The following is a 20959-nucleotide window of genomic DNA, read 5'->3' as shown; positions in this document are numbered from 1 at the left end:
AATAAATGAACGTAGTGCGATATTGTTTTTTTATAGTTGGGAGACGCAATGTTCGTCGAACTGCCACGTGTTCGATTAGACGGTGGTGCACGTGCTTTTCGCCAGCATTGGGGCTACGAATCGCGACCCTTGGCACCCCCGCCGCCGTTGATCGAAGAAGACGAAGCAGCGGTGGAACCGGAAACAGTGAGCCTTCGGGAAGCCAACACCGCGTCGCCGATAGGTAAGTCTGAGTAAAATTAATCTCGTTTAAAAGGCGACGTACTCGGTTGTAAACAGCTTCACCGAGGGGGATGAAACTGTCCCGAGAAGTTAGAAAACACGTCGTTCCTATGATTTACGTAGCTTAAAGAATCTAGTAGACGATGCAAATGTTTCATTAATTATTAGATCCCTGCTAATGCATTTATATCGTATTCTACTGTTATCTTACTTTCGATGAAAATTAGATGTATACTCATTTATACTTTAACTTTGATATACAGAATTACTTCTCCTGCTTGAGTAGCTATTTAACTTCAGATACTTTCAAGTAGTCGATTCTTTAAACACCTGAAATTAATTAAAACATTCTAAAGAGATGAGAAAAGAATTTTAGCTGGGTTGAAAAGCTTATGGCCACATATTTAATTCCAATTTTTCCATATTATAATGTCCAACAATTTCATATTTCTATTGTGATAGCAAAGAATTCTAAATTACAATTTCCACTGTATACACCACATTAATCTACAATCCTTTTAATCCAACATTCAAAGCAATTTCAACCGTTCCACAATGGAATAGCCGAGTAACATGTTCAACCAGTAGAAACTCATTCACGAGAGCACAGAATCATCCCGGTGCTCCATTTTGACTTGCCAGAGACTCGTCGAAACACTGTTCTCGATATACCAGCGCTTTATTATTTAACACAATGCTTTCGAGCGAATCTCGCTCGAGTTTAATGGTCCCGTTCGTAATGAAACGTTCGCGTTCCACGATGCATAACGAGAACACGGAAGCGTTCGTCTTTTATCGTTTGGCAAATCGGCCGCAGCTCCTGCCGATGTTTTTATCTCCAACAGCCGATCCGAGTGAATCGGACCACCCGCTATTAATTGCGCTTTGTTTCGATTGTCAGGCCGCGTTGCATTTGCCAGTAACGAGCTGACATTGTTCGACAGGTGCTGCTCCCCGAGGGCGCAGAGCCCTTGAACAGAAAATAATGCATCTAAACCAAGGGCTTCTGTTCAATTCTTAATAAGCGGTAATTAGCGTGCAGCATTGATAAAAGGCTCGGATAAATTGAAGGGTAAATTTTGTTGATACTTTCTCTTATAGACTTGGGTACAACGGATTAATTATTCAACTTTATTTACAAATTTCTTTTGGATATTGAAACTCGTGTATTGAATTTTTCAAATGAAATTTTCAAATTGTTTATCGTTCGTATATTTATCCGCCTTTTGAGAACGACACAGCTGGCGCCATCTAGCAAAGAGTAACTACAGTAAGAGAAAAGAAAATTATGTTCTTTGAAGAAATAAGCAACTTTTATACTTATCTGTTAGACGTAAATCATTTGACGCTTATGATAGAATATTAATAATATCATAGTTTTATTGGAACGTAAAAATTGAAAAGAAATGAATTGCCGCTCTCGAGGAAAGAAGTGCTACAGCCATCTAGCAGTAGGTCTGCTGAGGTAATCGATGAACTGCTGGTAGCACAGCGCTCTTTCTTACCGTTTTTCTCACTTTCAAAATACCATATACAGTTTAATAATTATAGGTAGTTATTTGTAATATGCATATTCGGGATATGAACTGTTTTTCCAATGAACGAATTGAAAAGTCAAATATTGAAAAAAAAGGAAGACTTGGTTCCATTAGTTTAGAGAACCTACTACTAGATGGCTCTTCATTTTAGTTTCTATAAATGATAATTATGGCAATTTACAGTTTTAATATTTTAAGTCACTTGCAATACCATCATCTAAATTGCATTTTTATCTTAGATCGTTTTATGTCCCCAATGTCTCTTATTTAATAGAAAAAGACAGTTTTCTATTTCGTTACTTTCGTCCTTTACTGCTAGATGGAACAGGAGGTACCATTTTGAAGTGCACCATTTTCTATTCTTAATGCATACAAAATGGCTAATTGATTAATTACAAATGTTAGGAATTGATATTCTGGGTATAACTCAATTTTGGAATCAATTATTTGCCTCAAATATTGCCAAACATTTAAATACAGTTAAAAAATAAAATATTACTTAATGTTTTACCTTAATAAATTTATCCCTTGAAAGATTAATGTCCAACGCGGATATGTCGGCCCAGCGATTTTCCGTAATTTATCATATCACCCATTCAGGACCTTTCTTCTGCCAAAACCAGGATCCTTTTATGCTCATCCTAGCACCCCATATCCTAGCCGTCACCCATAAAATCAAGTTCACACGAGCGCGGAATAGCGACCAAGGACAATCGACCTTCGCTATGCCGGGAATTCATTCTCATAAATTTAACGTCCTCCTCTATCGCGAAAGTTTCTCACCTTCCGGTGAATTCCGGGTCCCAGGAGGATCCGCGAATCCGAACGAATTCCGCGTGAACTCGTCGATTCTATTCCGTGAGAAGATGGCGAAAGGTTTCCATGCTGCGATCTCGCCCGGCGATATGTCCGCCTGACTCAAAAGACTTCTTTGCCGTGTTGGCTGGCAGCCGATATATCGTTTAGATTTACGGCGAATTCACATGGTCCTGTGTCAGCGACGCAACGTCGCTCTGCTTTCTTTTCCATTTTCTTTGGGCGTCAGGCGTTTCCCTTTGTCGCTGCACCCTTTGACTCGCGTTATTGCCTGTCTACCGAGAGACAGCACGCTGTTCTTTGCTGAAATGAAAGAGGGCTGGTAATGTTGAATACAAATGCAGAGGCGGAATGCGACTCTTATTAACCCTCGAATCTCGGTTAAAGTCAAATGTGCTACAATTAAAAAAAAAGAGTAAAGGGTTGAATCGCAAAGCTTCTGATTTTTTAATTTTCGTAAAACAATAATCAGTCGTCGGATCAAGTTCAATTAAGAAAGAACAGAGATCGTTATGTAACACGAATACAACACGCTCGATGAAGAAGAATCGAACGCGAGAATGTGGCAATCGCGAGAGGATTCGTTTTGTAAAGCCTTGGCACGCGTTTACGTGGGCGGAATACGCGCGTGCATTCACGCGTGCAACCAGCGCGCTGACAGCGGCCAAGCTCACCGTATAGAACAGGACGGTTCTTCCGGTGAGGTTACATCCGGTGCTTCAGACAATACTCTAGCTGTGATCGGTGTCAGAAAAATCTTTTCATTAAAAAACATCAGACGTTATTTATGATTTTCACGGAAGTATAATTATTTCATCTTTTTTCTTTGAGGAATTATTTTTGGATGAATATAATTTTTGATTAATTATCATGAAAATGAAAAACTTTTAGCATTACAACACGTTAATTACATATGTCGCCGGGCCGACATATCCGGGTTGTACATTAATCTTCCAAGGGATAAATTTATTAAGATAAAACATTAAGTTATATCTTATTTTTTAACTGTATTTAAATGTATTTTACTTTAATTCTGAAGGATTTTCATGATTGTATCGAGTACATTTTCCAAGTGTTATTTATTTATCGAAACACGTTTATGTAACGCAAACGCGTGTCAAGCGATGTTCGAAAGTACTTTCTAGTTCGTTGTTGATTAAGAATTAAGTCCTCGATGGCGCGTTACTCTGCCCCGTTTACACTGTCGACCCTAATTTCCCTATTGTTCGCTGACTGACTGCTGTTTTATGCTTCCAACGAAGCTCGTTAATTGCTGCGCCGTTTGCTCCGCTGTAACGTGAAAAAAACGATGGTGAACCGTATTTATCCGTGCGAGGCATCAACTAATGAGTTCCATCAGAACTTTGCGCGTTAAGCTTGTTCAGCCTTTGCATCTGACTGACCGTAATATACTTATCATTGAAAACGCGAACGTTGAAACTTATTATCATCCTAAAAGTAGAAATTTGAAAAAGCGTAGAATTCCCAATATTTCCTTAGAACAAGACGAAAGCAAAGATTTACAATTTTATAATCGAAAGACAATGATTTGCAATCATCGTTTCACGCTCGGTTTAATCCGCTCGTTTATTTGGGAAGAACGACTTCCTGTCAGGCGGGGCACTTATCGTCACCGACAGCCGCATATCCTCCGGTTGTTCCAAGACGTAGATTCACCAGGCTAAACAGTTTGTCTCTGACAGTCCGGGCTATTTAATCCACGATCGCGAAGGTGACGTTTCGTGTTACGTTCTGGGAATTGTGATAAGCGTTCGGTAATTACAACTGTTTGGGGTGGATTTAATTGACCTATCTTTATTATCTGTAGATATTATAAAGAATTTTACTGGTTAAGTAAAATTTTCTTCCACTGATGAAACTGATACTTAATTTAATTCTTCAGCTATTAAACAATTTTGTTAATTAATCTTATTATCATTATGATCTATAGATAGCGTAAGTGTAACTTGTTTAGCTATAAACTAAAATAATTTTATTTTAAAAGATTAATGAATTCATTTGAAAATCTTCTCAAGAATGAGTGATTGCAATTACATATTCAATGCACAAACACTCATGCCACTTTGCACCCATACTAATTGCAGCGGTTTGACGTCAAGCTATTGTAACGAAAATGAAAAGTCGAATCCTCTAATTCTAATTAACGATACCAGGGTAAACGAAAAAGCAAATCGAAAATTAGAAAATAGGTCGGATTTTCCAGGTCACGTTAAATGGTCGTCAAGTTTCACTGGATTTTCCTCAAGCTGTTCCCCACCGTCCTCGATTTCGTAGCAGCCGATTGGCGCGGAAGGTTGAACCGCGTTCGAGTTCTCCTCGTGGAAAGAGTGCTCGGCGCCGGATGCGATAAAAGTGCCGCTTTCGTCCTCTGCTCTCGCATCGCGACGATAGAAGTGCGTTCACGCCGTCGAATCATTCGGACGATCGGCCGCGAAATCAGGCTACGAGAGACAAAAGCTTGGGGAAACGATCGCGTTCCACTCGCGGGACGGTTTCGAGGGCGAGACATGCTCCGCTTCGAACGGAAACGAACTTAGTCCAAGGCGAGCCGCGAACTAATTATGGAGCTGTCGCGAGTTCTAACGCCTAATTGAAACTGGTCGTGCCGTTCAGCGGTCGAACGAAATCGTGACTTCTCTCGTTAAGAAGCGTCGTCTAAAAATGGGAAGTTGACGATCGCCGATTGATTTAGTCGACGTGGTACCGCGTACGCGAAAGTGTCTTTCTTTCTTTCTTTCTTCTTTTTTTTTTGATCGATCGATCAAAGGCAGTGTGCAGTGGGTCGATGGTCGGCGGATGATGATGCGTTGATAGTGAATGCTTTCTACCGAGAGGAAGCGTCGATTAACCGACTTTGAATGAAATATTAGAAGAAGAAGAGGAGTTCGATTAGCGGTGTTGATTCGCGTGGGTGTGAACAATAGGTGTTTACGATGAGCCGCAAGAAGGTGTGGAATTCCATTATGCGACGCAGGAGAAAGAATCATTTGGATTTGAGTGGGACCGAGGAGGATGATTCTAGCAGCGTTTGTAAGTTATCCGTAGTGGTTCCTTATTTTTCAAAATTTCGTTGCTTTCCAAAAATTCAACTAATTTTCATCATTTAACCCTCAATTGACAAATGATTCGAGGAACATGGTGCCTGGTCCATTTTGTACCCCGTAATAATCATTAAACCCTCTCATAAGTGAAAATCATCTTCAAGTTAAATACAATTTTTCACATTTCAACGTTCTCCATCTGGGTCCAAAAAGAGCCAGGCATTGCTTCTTTGCTTTTAATCAAGGCTTTGAGAAGCTTTTTTGCGATGGCATAAATGCGGAAGGAAGTTTGATTCTTTGTGGTGTGCTTTTGTGGATTAGCATCAAGGCTGTTAGATGATAAAAGTTTTCTCTGATACGGTATTTTTGCGGTCAGCTCCGAGGAATCGCGAAGAACTGAACGCCAGAATCGCTGATTAAGCTCAAGGATAAATATCGAAAGGAATTAAAAAAGAAAATCTCCGGTGGATTTATTGTAAAAAAGTAATCGTTTTTAGCGATAAAACTCCGAATGAATCACATTTCCGTAGAATTATTTCGTTGACGCATCGTTTAGAGAATACGAAGGAATATTACGTACAGTATCGAGCATGGTAGACTTCCCAACTTTCTACTTTTCTTGATGCTGTACATATTTTTAAAATTATTATATCAAATGAAATTAAATAGCTACGTAATTTAGGTGAAGCCGAGCCAACAGTCCCACGAGTTTCCCTTCCAAATTAGCGTGTATGAAGGGGAACATAAATGAATGCACTTTAAAATCTTAATTCCACGGTTTAATCAAACGAGAGCGACAATTAATATATTCTGGAGGGGTGAACGCTTCGTCATGGGTTTAATGAGGCGCGATTTAATTGCAAGTTGAACACGTTCACATTTCACGAGGAAATTCATTAAGACCTGTGGAAATTATAAGTTTCAATCTAGTACAGACGACCTCGTTCATTTCACACGTATAAAAATGATATCAGCATTTGAAATCGTAACTCGAACGGTTCTGGTGTTCATTAACATTTTTTTTTTCCTCTTTTTCATGTATCGTAGTTGCGCTTCTTTTCATGGGAAATATGCTTTGTTTGTCTAATTACTTCGCTTTCGGTTTGCTTTTCAAGCTTACTCGCTATTGTCAATTGTACTGTTCAGACGTTGACTTTTATGGAGTTGAATTTTTAGTCAAGTGATTAATAAATAAAGGCAAAAGGAAAATAAGTACCACTGAACGTATATTAACAACTTGATATAGTACAAATTATTTTATGACGTATCGAGTGTTGTAAATATTATCAGTGATTAACAATAAGAATTTAATTTAGCTCGGTAATGAACGAATGAAAACAAAAGGAAGATAAATAGCAATTAAAATTCCATCCATAATTCAATACTGTAAAAGAGTGAAGATCAACTGATTTAAAATTAAAAAGAAAATCATGTCCATAATCTAAATCATTGAATTAAAACACTCGTCCTCGATAACTTTAATGATTTTTATTATCGTGTATCTTAATAAGTATTACTGTTTCGACGCTGACAGTCAGCGTATTAATAATAATCTACAGAAGCTAGCTGCAAAACACGTAAATTGTCATGTCCCTGGTATTTTTGCGGAAATGAAAACCACAGACTGTTTGTCTCGCGTCATTAAATACGGTGGCCGTTTCTCTGTGTAAAAGTGTTGGTGGGTTTTCACGCGCATGATTTCCCTTGGTGATTTAACGTGAAACGAACGGTATCCTGATGTAAAACATCGACGATATTCTTGTTATCTAGCGAAATATTTGAAGGAATTTTACTTGGAATATTCTCTTTATGAATTTCTTTTTGGTTCATTGATATTTGCGTAAATTAAAATGATCATACATTATAGATAACAGATACTTGTAATAGAAAACAGGATCTTCTGTAGAATTAACATTGGAAATAAAATAATTAATATCGACGTATATATGTAATAAATATAAAAATATTATTACTGTAACGAATCGAGGACAAATCATCAGAATTCTCTTATTCGCTCTTCCATTGAAAATTATTTTAAAATAAAATATTGACTTATTTGAATAGGTATGCAATATTTATCTCTGAATCAAAGAAAAATAATTTCATTCCACATTTTTCATTCTGTACAGAAAATTATCCCTTTTATAAAAGTCAATAACGGCTAATGTAAAACAATGATGTTACCTTTGAATTAATTTGAATGCAAATTTTCTCAGAAACAAAGTCCCCGAATTACAAGCAGGAATGTTCAATTTATTTTGAAACGAATTTGTTTGAAAATCATCCCTTTCGTGCGGAGCACCCTGAGTTCCCATAAATATTCACAGCCCGAGGCAGTCATTTTTCCCTGAGGATTCTACCAGAAAGAACCTTTGTTCCCCTGATAAAACTTTTCGTGCATCTTTCATCATCTATTTTGCGACGTAAACTCCGAAAACACTTCAACACTATACTCTCTTAATAAACTTTCAAAATTCACTCGTATCGTAAACCTTCGCTCAAAGCTTGCGAACTATTACGAAAACTTGGAGCAACGCGAAACAACCTTCCCTTAACTAAGTTCATCCGTTGAAAAATTAAAAGCTCTTCAGAGGGTTTACGACTACCCCGTTGCACCATGGAAAATGTAACGTTGGATTTTTCGGCCGGTATAAAATTTTCATTTCACCAGAATTTTTTACGAACCCCGAAATGTTGTTACCCCGCGTACAGAGGGGATGAAACGGAAAGGGGACGAGGATTTGGCGACATCTGCTGAAACAACGAGACGCGAGAAACAACGATGAAAGGGTGCGCTCGTTGAACGAAGACGAGAAACGACGGGACACAGAGGGTGACTTTGGGGTTGAACGATGTCTACGGGGGTGGAAATCACGGCGAGAAGCGCCGACACCGAAGGATTTTAATTGAAACGTCCGTACGTTTAATGAAAAATCACTGTCCGGCTGTGATCCCGTTCTGAAATCCTTGTCCAACTGGACGTGCACCTTCCAGGGATTCGTGTTCGTTTATACGGGGTGGTATTTACGGTATCGGGGTAACTTAATTGAGCTTTGATAACTTTACTTACGGTGTTTGTATTAACGATGAATCTTTTTATTTCAATCAGAAGTCATGAAGAAGATAATTATAAGAAACATGAATTTTTCAACCCCTTTCTTGGGTGAAATAAAATCGAAGAAGAACGAAATTGAAATTGAAGATTCGCAAATGTTTATCGAACTCTCCGAAGAAAGGGAAACCTGCAGCGATATTTTTTCTCTTTGAAACGAGTCGAAGGATCGAGTTGCAGAGTGCTGGAAGGTCGCAAAAGGGAGGAGAATACAAACGGCGACCCTAGACTCGGTACTCGACGCTTTGGTAACTCAAGGAGACAATGGTGGCCGGGTGAAACGCGATCCAACGGTGGCATGCTTCGGTTACACGGGGTATAACTTAACCACCGGTGTATTATACTGTTGCTTAATTGCGAGTGCAACACCATGGCTTGCTCGCCTCGAACTCGATTAACCGTGTGCTCCGTTTGGTTCGTTCGCTTCGACCGGACTAATTATTGCTGCTGGTAGACGCGTGAATCAGGAGACCTTATTAAAATCAGACCTTCAGGAGAATTGAAATTATATCGATACCAGATAGGATTATTTCGAAAATTGATCCTTTCAGAAATTATTATGATCGAAAGATAATTTCAATACCAATTAAACTGCGGTTATGGTGAAATCGTTTTTCGATAAATAACCAGCTTTATTAATCATCTGGGAAAATAATGGTAAAATATCACTAAAATATAAAGAAAGAAATACCTTCATGAACTCTCTACAGCCACCTAATACTGTACAAACCTCCCTCTGAAATTTATCTAAACTACCTCTGATTACCTACAAATGTAATATTGATCGTTAATAACCATGAAGGTGTATGCTACCTTAAATAATTAAATTAAATTAAATTCAAATACCTTCATGCTTGAATTTGTAGAAAACTGGATAACTATTATCCAACTTCCTGGTTATTGTAAGTGTGTTAGAGAAGCTAGGTTTATGAGTATATAACCAATATAATCCGCATTCATGCTGGATAATCAGGTTAATAAATGAAATAAATAGGAAGCAATCGAGCGAAACAGTGCATATATTTTCCACCTTTTCGATTTATAAATAAATATGTTTGAGAGGTGATAAATACGTAAGTGGGGCACGATCGAGGAATCCGTTTAAGAAGTGCCGTTCGAATCGTCATCGAAGAGGAAGAGGCGAGAAGACACGAACAAAGGCGCGGCACGTAATGAGGAAAGACCGTCAACGTCGTAACTAGCATGCACTTCCGGTGCACAGGCGTATTCCCGCTGGCCGTAGAAGGAGGTTGAGTCATGCGACAACGTAGGAGGAGCAAGATGGACCTAACCCACTGTTCGATAAGACGATTCTAGTCTTCTCTTTTCGAAGTCGATATCATCATTAACTACAAAATCACATGATATCTAAGAAGCAATCAATCAAGAATCAATTCTGATTAGGAATCACCTGATACTCTTTTCACGCTTGAAAAATCTTAATTACAAAAAATTGCCTTCGTTATTTTTGAATTTTCATAGAAAAATAAGACGGGATAATCATTGCATTATTTGCCATAAAATATGACCTGCAATTTGCATCGGAATTTCCTACAGTGAAAGGATTAAGAATTCTGCAAACTATTTGCATATCTTTAATAATTATCAAAATAACTCTTGATATAGAAACACAATTATCGAGGATAAAATTTGGAAAAAGTTCTTATTGTTTTCGTGGGAAATGTCTCGTTAGCGTTTGTATTAATTAGAAGCGGCGTTCAAACAGCTAGATGAAAGATAAACAGGGGTTTGAATGGCCGAAAGCGCTTTCTAAAAGACACGTGCAGTGCAAATCATGATGCAAAGTTGAAACTGTTCCTCATTGTGCGATGTGCGAATGGAAATAACTGTAATGCGATGAGAATAGGCGCGAATTCAATCGAACCGAGTAGTATTGTTGCACGATGGAAATGAATGGATCAGTATGCATGTGTGATCGTTGCATGTGCACACGGTTGAACTGCTTGCAGTTGCAGGGAACGTGTTTCCGTGTTTCGTGCTTGTTATCTACGACGGTAACAGAGCTCTTTGCATTTTGGGGTGGAAATGTAGCCCAAGCAAAACTGAATCAGAGAATTTTCTGACAACAGTAAAGAAATTTTGGTAATAGGTTTTATTTAAAATGATCGTGAATTATTGAAATTTTTAATTGACAAAATTTGGAATTTTATTTTCTCTTTACTTAGTTAATATTATTGCAAATATTTTGTTTTAGGACAATTAAGCTTATCGGAATTGCTATAAATTTATTTTAATTTAAAATTACAACAAGAAAAGATCCAAAAATTATAAGGACCAAATTTATTATTTATTATTTTGCTAGTTACAATTCATGCAACTTACATTGTAAATAATTTTTGCATGTATCCTTCGATTGCTTATACCTTTCTTCTTTCTCGAACAAAGATAGCCCCTTGTAAATGCATATTTTCTTCCTTGGATTTTGCTTGACCGAGCTTGCGCTCATTCTTTCGTTTCTTTCATTCTATTTCGATTGCATTGCAAACGTTACTGCTATTGTTGAAACGATTGTGATGTTTGTATAGCGCCATTACTAAGAAGGGTTTCCACCCTTCCGAGAAGAGGGTGGCATCAGAGACATACTTTGGATCCTGAACTGTCCTCGTTAAGGGAACACGATCCCAATCACCTTTCCGTCGAGTGTAAGTGGATTACTAAACACTATCAAACTAACTAAAATAGAAAAACTATTGATATATTTCTGTTTTTATAAACAACCCCTTTCTCACTAGAATTCGTATCCTCGATTAATACCAACAAATTCTTTATTCTGTTTCATTTATTTTATTCATTACTGACCCACAATTATTTTCATTACATATTTAGTCACACCTTGTAGTGTTCTATTTAATTACTAAAATTATATATGTCTATCTTAAATTAATCATTTACATACCGCAATTAAAATAAAAATATTAAGAAATATCTTAGAAAAATGCAATTACAAATTTGTCGACCGATAAGAAAACAAAACGAAATAGAATTACATGAAACATCGATTCCATAAAACATGTGGCCATCAAAGTGTTAAACTGTTTCATCCCTCGTAAACTGTCCTATAAATTCACTGTACCGTCGTCTCGTTCCTCTTTCCTTCCTGCAATAAAACTGCATCCTGAAACGAGAACAACAAACATCGTAATGCATCGAGATCCTGGAAGAATTCACGGTTCAAGGAGACGTGCTCTCCGACGACCCACATCCAAAGTCACGTCCTTCGAAAACAATTGAAAAACCATGGTCCCTCGTTTCCTCCAAATATCCGTCAGCCTCGTCAGACGTTTTCTAATTTATCTTCGCGATGTTTGCATCGAAGAAACGGGGCAGGAGCCGCGAAAAGAAGCATATAGACTTTCTCAGCTGCGTCCAAACGGTCCTCGAATGTTTACGCGAGCAAGATCGCGCGTCTGGAAGCCGGCCAGCGATATTTTTACGCGTTCAGCAGCGGATTGGCGGAAACTGGCGCAACGAAGCCGCAATACGGGCACATCCGTGCTCTGTTAGCTAGCAGGAAAGTCCGGAATTTCAACGGGAAACGTGGAAAAGTTTTTCCCGATGCGGCAGGGCATTTGTATTCCGACACGGTGGCGCGTGAACGCTGACCTATATTCTTCTTTACAAGATAAATAGTTCTCTCGAGCGTGCTTGTTCGACAAGAATTTCTTCGTTTAAGTTCGCCCAGTTTCTCGGCAATTTTAAATTAACCCTTTCGCTCGGTACAACATCTGTAGAGCTGTTGGACATTGAATTAGGATCACGTGGAAAAATGTCATTTTTCTAACTAAAGTGAATACTTCTTTAATTTCTTAGCAGGATTTGATGAATATGGAGCGTAGAAAGAATGAAAATATATGGCGTTTATCGAGTCTCGAGTTTCACGAAGAAAAATGAGTAGATAAACGTGGCGTGGAAAAATGGCGCAAAGTTTTCCCCGGTAAAACGCGTGAAACCGCTCTCGAATGGGAAAAAATTCCCCTCTTTTTTTTTCCTCCCCGTGTAGATCGACAATTAGCATGCAGCTCGGTCATTGTTTCACAGAGACGGTTTCCAGCCCGTGCCACTGCCATTTTTGCGTAATCCGGTGAAAGCTGCATTCGAGTCTCCTCTAATTTCCACGCGAGTGCTCTACTTTCCTCTTCAGCCCGCGCGATCTTTCTCGCGTATCGCGTGCTCGACCAACGCTTCCACTCGCTTGACAGTGGAAATGAAACAATTATTCCTGAATCGTATAATAAATTGACCCTCGTTTAACGAACTGTTAAATCTACACGCTTTCTTGAGTCGCACTACATTTTCATAACACACCATTACAAGATTTTTCTTTGATGTTATAGCATTAATCCTAATTATATACAGTGGTACCTCGGTATAGGTACGTCTGCTTTGGAATACGTCCTGTTTGGACGTGACAAATTTTGCTCGGTATACGACATAAATTTTTTCCGTGAATTTTCCGTCATTTTTAAATAATCATCTCAGAGGAAAAATTAAATTAATAATCAATTATATTCGAAGTTGATGTATTATTAACTGACTGACCATACAAGTGAGGATATCATATAACAAACTATAACCACAAAACAGGGGGCAATAAAATTTATTCCGTTTGGTTTGTTAATTTAGAATCTATCATTAGGTTACATTTATATTTTACAAATTATATGTTAAATAAACTAGTGAATATTTTTTATAAACTTCATGACATAAACAGCGTTTAAATTATTTTACAACCTCATTAATGTAGGTATAATATCAATAGAAGTTTTTTTTTACATAAGAACGGATTAATCATTTTTATATTACTTCTTATGGAAAAGGTTGGTTTGGTATACGTCCTATTCGGTATAAGTCCAAACATCAGGAACGGATACCACTGTACTTCTAATTACTGCACTTTCTTATCTAATTTAATCGGTTCAGCATATCAATAGATTTATGTCGAGTGTTGGTGATTATTAAAGAAACGAAACGAATGATAATGTTAGTTTGATTGATTCTAATGTTCCATCGTTCCTCTGATAAGCATTTGACTAGCAGATGAATTGAAAAGCAATTCGCGATTCGCAAACAGTAATTTCCGGTGGCGGTAAACAGTGGTCGCGTGTAACGAAAATCAATTTCGCCCCCAGGGCGTGAAAAGTCAAAGGTGAATTAATTACCGGCGACCCGGTTTTCCTTCGGTGTCAGCGTTCCGACGAATAGGCGTTCAGTTTCACGTGGGTGACACTGGGTGCTCATCGAGCGTGCGCTATCTATAGCGTTTTATGAAAACCGCTGGCGCATCAGCCACCACCCATTTAAACCTTTCCTATTCTCTGGAATACTTGATCGTTGCCACTTTACCCGCGCGATGTTTTCTTCTTTCAACATTTTCTAAAGTTCCTTTAAACCGACGTTTATTTTTAACAAAAATTATTCAGCACACGGGAGTTTTCGTAGCCTCGTGAATATATAAATTATATTTATATTGTTCTCTTTAAAAGTCCAAAGAAAATTCTATAAAACAGCATTTAAATAAAATAATTCTTTCACAATCAATTATACATACTTACTACGATAATTATTTTAGAAGAGTATCAGATCACTATAATTATGTTATTTTCATCCAGGTTCTTTATACAAGATCTACTGAAATAAATTCTAGACTAGTAACCCAACATTACAAAGGACTGATTTGATCGTCCGTAATAACTAAAGGCATGCAATCAAGCTGCATCCGATGCACCGATGCGATAGCGGTTCCATTAATCCGTGATGCAACTAACCTTTGTTCCTTTTTCAATCACTAACGAAATAATAACAGTATCCAAGTGTAATTAGTTACAAAGTCCTCCGTTTTTGTACCAAGGTGACGGAAGGCTGCTTAATTGTTCATGATGAAAAGCGCAAATTATGCGATCGCTCGCGATAAAGATCAGGGTCATCGGAGCGGTGCAATTATTCCATGCAACTCTGTTGCACCGGCGCGGCGCGGCGCGGCGTGCAGTTGCATCGTTCACACGCGCGGTCTTGTGTCCAAAAACGAGAAATATTTATCTCTTATTTTAATAAAATAAAAATATATTTTCGGATGATTCTACAGCCTTTCTTTAAAGAAATACTCTGTTATCGATGGGCAGGTACAAAATCTATATAACGTGGAGTTAAGAAATGCATCATGGTCGAACGATTTTCGTACGATTCTGTACCTGGACCAGTCAGAGGGGTGTCGAAATTGGTTTAATTGGCTGGATTGGCCTTGTTCGAACGGTCACTCGATAGAGTATCATGCACTTGACCCGAGGAGGGTTCAATGGAAACGCTTTCATTAATTTCGGCCTCCACTCTTTCGATTGTCGACTCATTCAAGGGGAGAATTCGAGGGTCAGTATCGGTGGTTATCAGATTGATACTTGAAGATTGTATCGAGCAACAGTATATATCGTCGATAATACTATAGCAGTAATATCAACAAGTTAATACACATTAATTTGACCTTATACCTATTGATAAACCTTCTATAATCACATAAGAAGTTTTATAATTTTAATTTTGTATTGTAAAAGAAGAAAAATAAATTTTACTAACCATGATCTATTTTCTTTTGTTACAGGTGAGTTAAAGTCTTTGTCCTTGCCAAGAGGATTTCCGCCAGAAATGATGGTGGAACAGAATAATGAAGGTAATAATATGAACAATTAATCAGTTGGTACTTTGCTCGATACTGTACAATAATTTCAGCTAACAATCTCGGGGAAAGTAATCGATAGTCCGTGATAAGAATCGAGAATTGTCCTCGGTAATTATGCGACGAGGCTAATAATCGCGACTAATTTGCGTCGGGCCTTTGTAAACGGCATCAGGTTGAAGTAACCGGTCTGTGGAAGAGAACAAAAGTACCTCGAAACAATCGTGGTGCATATTGGATGCACTTTTTGTTCGTTAAAGTTTCCTAACAAACAACGACCGGTTTTCAGAGCGGCAAACCGGAAGCGATGTTTCTTGCGAGGAAATCGAATGATTGCAAGTTACTAACGAATCTTCGTGCTTCAGAGAAACTTCTCCCTTCGTGAGATGGATAAAACAAAACATTTACTCGAACATTGAACGAAGTTTTCTGAACTGTTTAATTAAAATCAAAATAATTAGGCTACTGTTGAAATCGTTATTTGTAGGTGCCAATATTGGTATCAAAATTATTGTATACTAAAAATATCAATGATTATTTTAAAATAATTTAACATACGGGGGTGTAAATATTTGATAGAATCAATGGCTCTTGCAATCTTGAATGTGGGGTGCCGATTTTCACTTAATTAAGCTGTTGTTGAAATTGTCATTTGGCGGTGCCAATATTGGTATCAAAATTATTGTATACTAAAAATATCAATGATTATTTTAAAATAATTTAACACACGTGGTTGCAAATATTTGATAGAATCATTGGCTCTTTCAATCTAAAGTGTGGAGTGCCAATTTTTAAATTATAATTATTACATAGCACAATGAATAGAAATAGAATACAAAATATCGACGCGAAAAATTACGTGTATGGTACATAGTTACAAATACCCGTGACTGTGACCGTGAAATTTAAAAAAATGGCCAATTTGAAATGCTACAAGCCTCGATCGTATCTCTTTCAAAATTGTGCAATAATCAACGACACGAACTACGAGCAGTCTATTGATCGGATAGTTCGCTGCTTCGAACAATTGGGTCTCCCGATTGCTTCGGTTTCCCTCGTTTCTGCAGCGGCTCGACTGATTTGCGTAAGGCTGTTGCTTAATTATTCAAATAGGCGCATATGCGGCCGCGATTCCGCTCGCAGCTGCTGTTTGCCGAGCAGCGTGTTTCCGTTGCTGCACGCTCGACACGCAACCGCCAACAACTCGTATCTCTCTTTTTAAGTATGCCTCAAAGTCGTCCACTTCTCTCTTTATTCTTATCCTTGATAATATTAAACGATCAACTTGATCGGATAAACTGATATTGAATTTACCGAACGTTCTTTCAATTTTCTATCATTACTTCAGTGGTCTTGCCTCGTTGCATCAATCAGAGCATGGTATCAACTGCTTATTACGGCAATTTTTTAATATCCTTCAGTGAGGTTTACAAAAATTTCCAAACTTATATCTTCCAATAATTTATTTATTCCAAAACTTATTTCTATTCGTGGTGCGACGAAACACGTACATAAGTCCTACATAAGATTTCTTTATTTTTCTCTAAAAAGACACACGCGGTTAATTTATATTTAGCATCCATTAATGATGTGACGCGACGATCAACCACAAATTGTTGAAAAAAAAAAAAATTAATTCGATCGTGAAAGATTAACGCGTCGTCCGTAGAATCTGGTAGAACAAGTTTCTTCCTTTGAATCCTCTTTTCTGAACAAATCGAGTTTCATCTGGTCTCGACGTATCAGCAGTTCAAGGTAGATAGTCGAGTATAAAAACTCATTTAATCCCATCAGAGCAGACGAAGAGCTGTTATTTCGCTATCAGAGATCACGCTTGACGCTTGATTCTAATGGGCCCGATTTCGGCCAAGTTTGCAACTCTTTGGAATACAGTTTGCTCGGTGAGATTATCGCAAGCGATGAGCATCGTTAACCCGTATTTATGACGCGGCATGGCGGGTAGCCAGGTTAATGCGCCAAAGTTACGCGGCGACGCGACGTGTCGTCGTTCGTGAACATGCGGGCGCAGAAGTGCATCGGGGCAGCACGCGTGCGCGTATGTAGGTCGCCACGCGAGCTGCGCGTTTTGGAAACGCCTGTTTCCTCGCGTATTTCCTAGAGCATCTGTTACGAGAACGATCCATGGATCGCGAGGTTCCTGGATGTTTGTAACCGCTTAGGAATCCGTCTTCGTAGCTCGCGAATGTTGGAAGCCGTTCCGATAACCCTTTCATTCATCCCGATCGCGATGTCTCGGATTTCCTCCTCCTCTGGAGGTTTCCCTGGGTTCTGAGGTTCCTGGCTCTCGCCGTAGGCCTAACCGGGTTTCTGAAATGCCGGTTCTCCCGCTAGGTTCCCAGGATTGTCGGGTTCTCGGTCTTCGCCATAGGTTTCCCGGGGACTCCGAATTTCCAGCTCTACCCCTTAGTTCCCAGGGGTTGCCAGGTCCTTAACCTTCGCCATAGGTTTCCCCTTCCTGGCATTCTATCCCACCCCTTAGGCGACCATAAGGAAAATGTCGATGTAGGTGTGGAAATCCTCTACATTTCTGCCTCCCCCTATCGCAATTTTTCCAACAGAAGCCTACTCTGTTCGGTGCTGTAGAAAAATTGATACGTACAAATCCACAGCACCGGTAAGTGAACCTGTTTAAATTAATTCGAGAATTTCTGTTGAATTTGTAGAAAAGAAAGTTTTGCTCAAAGAAGGTGTAAAAGTTAAATGCCATTAAGAAGGAAACACAGAGGTAGCCTGGTTGAAACGTGATTAAACTTTTGAAACGTTAAGTATTATACATCATCTACTAGGTTGCCGTCTTAATACGTCTCGCATCGTCTTGGTCGCTTTTGATCACGATTCTCGTTCGTGTTACTCCATTCGCGAGGAAGCCGCGTTTCCCCTATCGAGTTTCCAACTTGTTGTTCCATTTGGCTTTCGGCCGTGGGGACATGAAACGCGAAGGTAATTTCGTAGGTGTCAACGGGTCAAGTGCTGAAGCAATGACGGACCAGCAGGAAGAGAGCACTTAGGGTGGAATAATAAGGAACCTCGTTACGGTAACAACGAACCCTGAGTCTGCAGAAAATGGCGTCTAATCGTGGACCTAGTCTCGGTTAATTACACACGTTTCTATTTATCCTTGTTAAATAAGTGCGCGAATTTCTTCGTCGACAATATTCATTATTATTATTATTATTAAGATGGATACTAAATTCATGACTTCACTGTACGTCGTTCTACGATTGTGAGTAATACACTTCGACAAGGACACCGGCTTTATTATGCAGATCATAAAAATCGAGGACGCTTTTGCTGGATTGATTTTATTTTACACTCGATGAAGAAAATTTACGTAAACCCGTGTCCTTGATATCAGAAAATTCACAGATAAACAATTCTTCAATATCAAAGGAAATATTTGAGAGATTTGTTTAAATTTTATTATTTTATTCTATTAAATATTCTTACATATTCTTTGGAAATTTTTCAACTTTCTAAACGAGAATCTTTCTTCGCTCAACTTATTCGCATTTAGGGATCCGTTTCAAGTAAACCAACTCGTTCCTTTCGATGGATATTCGGTTACAGCACGAAGAACAAGCAATCGTGAAAGCCTTCAAGAAGTTTCGCTTTTTTCCTTCGTCTCCCATCTATGTCCCTTCGAGAATAAAAGCACGAGGAGTTTGAAACGCGACGAGAAAAGCGTGCAAATCTCCAACCCTCGCCGAATCCGCTCCGCGTGTTCCGTGTCAAAGTCGTAAGTGTCCGTCGCGCCATGCCGCCGCTCCGTTTCGAGGAAAACTCTTTCCTCCATCCGAAACACGTCCTTGCGAGCAGCCATCGTCACGAAGCGAGCATATTTATCCCGCGTACCCTCCATTATTCTAGCGAGAAGATCGGTGCTGCAATTTCCGAAGAAATTGAACAAGTTCGAGAACGCTTCGTTCCCTCTCGCGCTCTTCCTATCATTTATCAGACGGTTCGACGCGATTCACCTAGCGTACTTGTGGCTGTTTTGTTTCTTCACCGCGCTGTGCGCAAATCGATCGGCCTTTTTGCTTTTGCGATGCTTTTTGCGCGAAGGGAAGAAAAGAGACGCAAGCGTGGCGGTTTTCAAAGCGCTCCAACCGCTGTTCTATTTCTGCGGCTTTTTGAAGTTCGTTTGAATTTGCAATGACGCCCCCTGTCATTTTCTTCCGTTTTTCAGTTTGATGGGAAAAAGAGAAGATATTGAAAACGAAGTTTTCAAGTGAATTGCGGTTTCGGTGAGCGTTGGTTTTATTTAAAATAAAAAATAAAAGAAAAGAGATATGAAAGTATAACAAATTTTATTCTTTCCTTCAACTGGTAACAAACAATTTTGTAGCAAAAAAATTTGATGCAGCATTTATCCAGTCATTTTTATTAGGATTTAAACTGTGAATTCATATAACGTAAGTGCGGTTTTGTGATACTTTTGTGTTATCAGTTCGCCTTTTAATATTCAACAACATAATTGCAGTAAAATGTAAGGGAAAAGGGTGTTCCTATTTATTTCATTTACACAGTTTATTTGATAGGATTGATTTTTTTCATTCTCTGAAGTGCTAATAAAATTTTATCTGTACGTGTAACATAAAATATGGCTACACGTAGAGTGTAGGTAATTTAATTAGACTTTATGAAAGGATACTGTCATTAACCGCTTTTAACGGTATTATTACTCATCACGTAGGACACTCAATTTTCCCGTAGTAATTTGAAATTCCCTCCAGCATTCAGCAAGGCCAAGTTTAATTATGATATTTAATCCGCCAAATGTGGATCGTCGTCGATGCGCGTGTATTTAATTATTTTCCTTCTGACAAGATAATTTCAACGAGTAGTTTGAAATTTTTAATTTTCACGTGTAGAGACAATTTTCCACAGTGGCTGATATTTTCATGAACGACCTAGGTTCCTTCCATGGGGTCCATGGAAGCCTCCAGCTGAGAAACAAAACGATACGCTCGTGCCACCCTTTTTTACTCTTTCCCTCTGTTTCTCTCACTCTTGCACCGACATTACGACTGCTCCCCTTTTTCCTATGAAATCCTGGTGCTGTTGGTGTTTTTTTGGCTCTCCTCTTCGTGGTTGTCTCGTCGAGCAGACGACTTGGCGCGCGCCAGTTTATGTCGTCGACGAGTTACGGAGCCTCCTCGACTCGAGAGGAGTTTCCCAACGAAAAACGGCTATCGTTTCCTCGGCGTAAAGTTATAATTTCCCGTCCCGAACACGCTCAGACGGAGCGTGTGAATTTTTCCATCGTTTTATTTTGCACGTTACCGTGCGAAACGCCGGGATGCAGGATCACCTGTACGACATATATGCAGGCCGGGTCGGACGTGTGCCAAGACCTCCTAGAAGGCAATTTATTCGATGCACCAGTTTCATCGCTTCTCAGCAGAAGAGCCACTTAATTGATCTTTGATGTTTCATGCCAAGTTTCTTCTTTAGCGATGCATTGATCGGTGCTTTATGAAAGGGGATTTCTTCGGTACAG

General features: G+C 38.9%; 1 protein-coding gene across 6 annotated transcripts in view; it reads left to right on the top strand.

Moving 5' to 3' along the window:
• The window catches only part of LOC114878208 (disabled homolog 2-interacting protein), a 214863-nt gene that overhangs the window by 99400 nt on the left and 94504 nt on the right, over positions 1-20959 (top strand). For 3 of the 6 annotated variants that reach the window (XM_046288141.1, XM_046288140.1, XM_046288139.1), the window contains 3 exons: positions 37-223; positions 11297-11413; positions 15364-15432. In XM_046288141.1, coding sequence (XP_046144097.1) covers positions 37-223; positions 11297-11413; positions 15364-15432 — 373 coding nt within the window. Of the gene's footprint in view, positions 1-36; positions 224-5171; positions 5628-11296; positions 11414-15363; positions 15433-20959 lie in introns of those variants that run through there. The other 3 variants (XM_029191757.2, XM_046288142.1, XM_029191754.2) reach the window with 3 other exon arrangements.

This window comes from Osmia bicornis, chromosome 12 (assembly GCF_907164935.1).
Source record: "Osmia bicornis bicornis chromosome 12, iOsmBic2.1, whole genome shotgun sequence".
Classification (NCBI taxonomy): Eukaryota; Metazoa; Arthropoda; class Insecta; order Hymenoptera; family Megachilidae; genus Osmia; species Osmia bicornis.
Note: the sequence above shows the minus strand (reverse complement) of the source record. Positions and strands in the feature narration are given on the sequence as shown.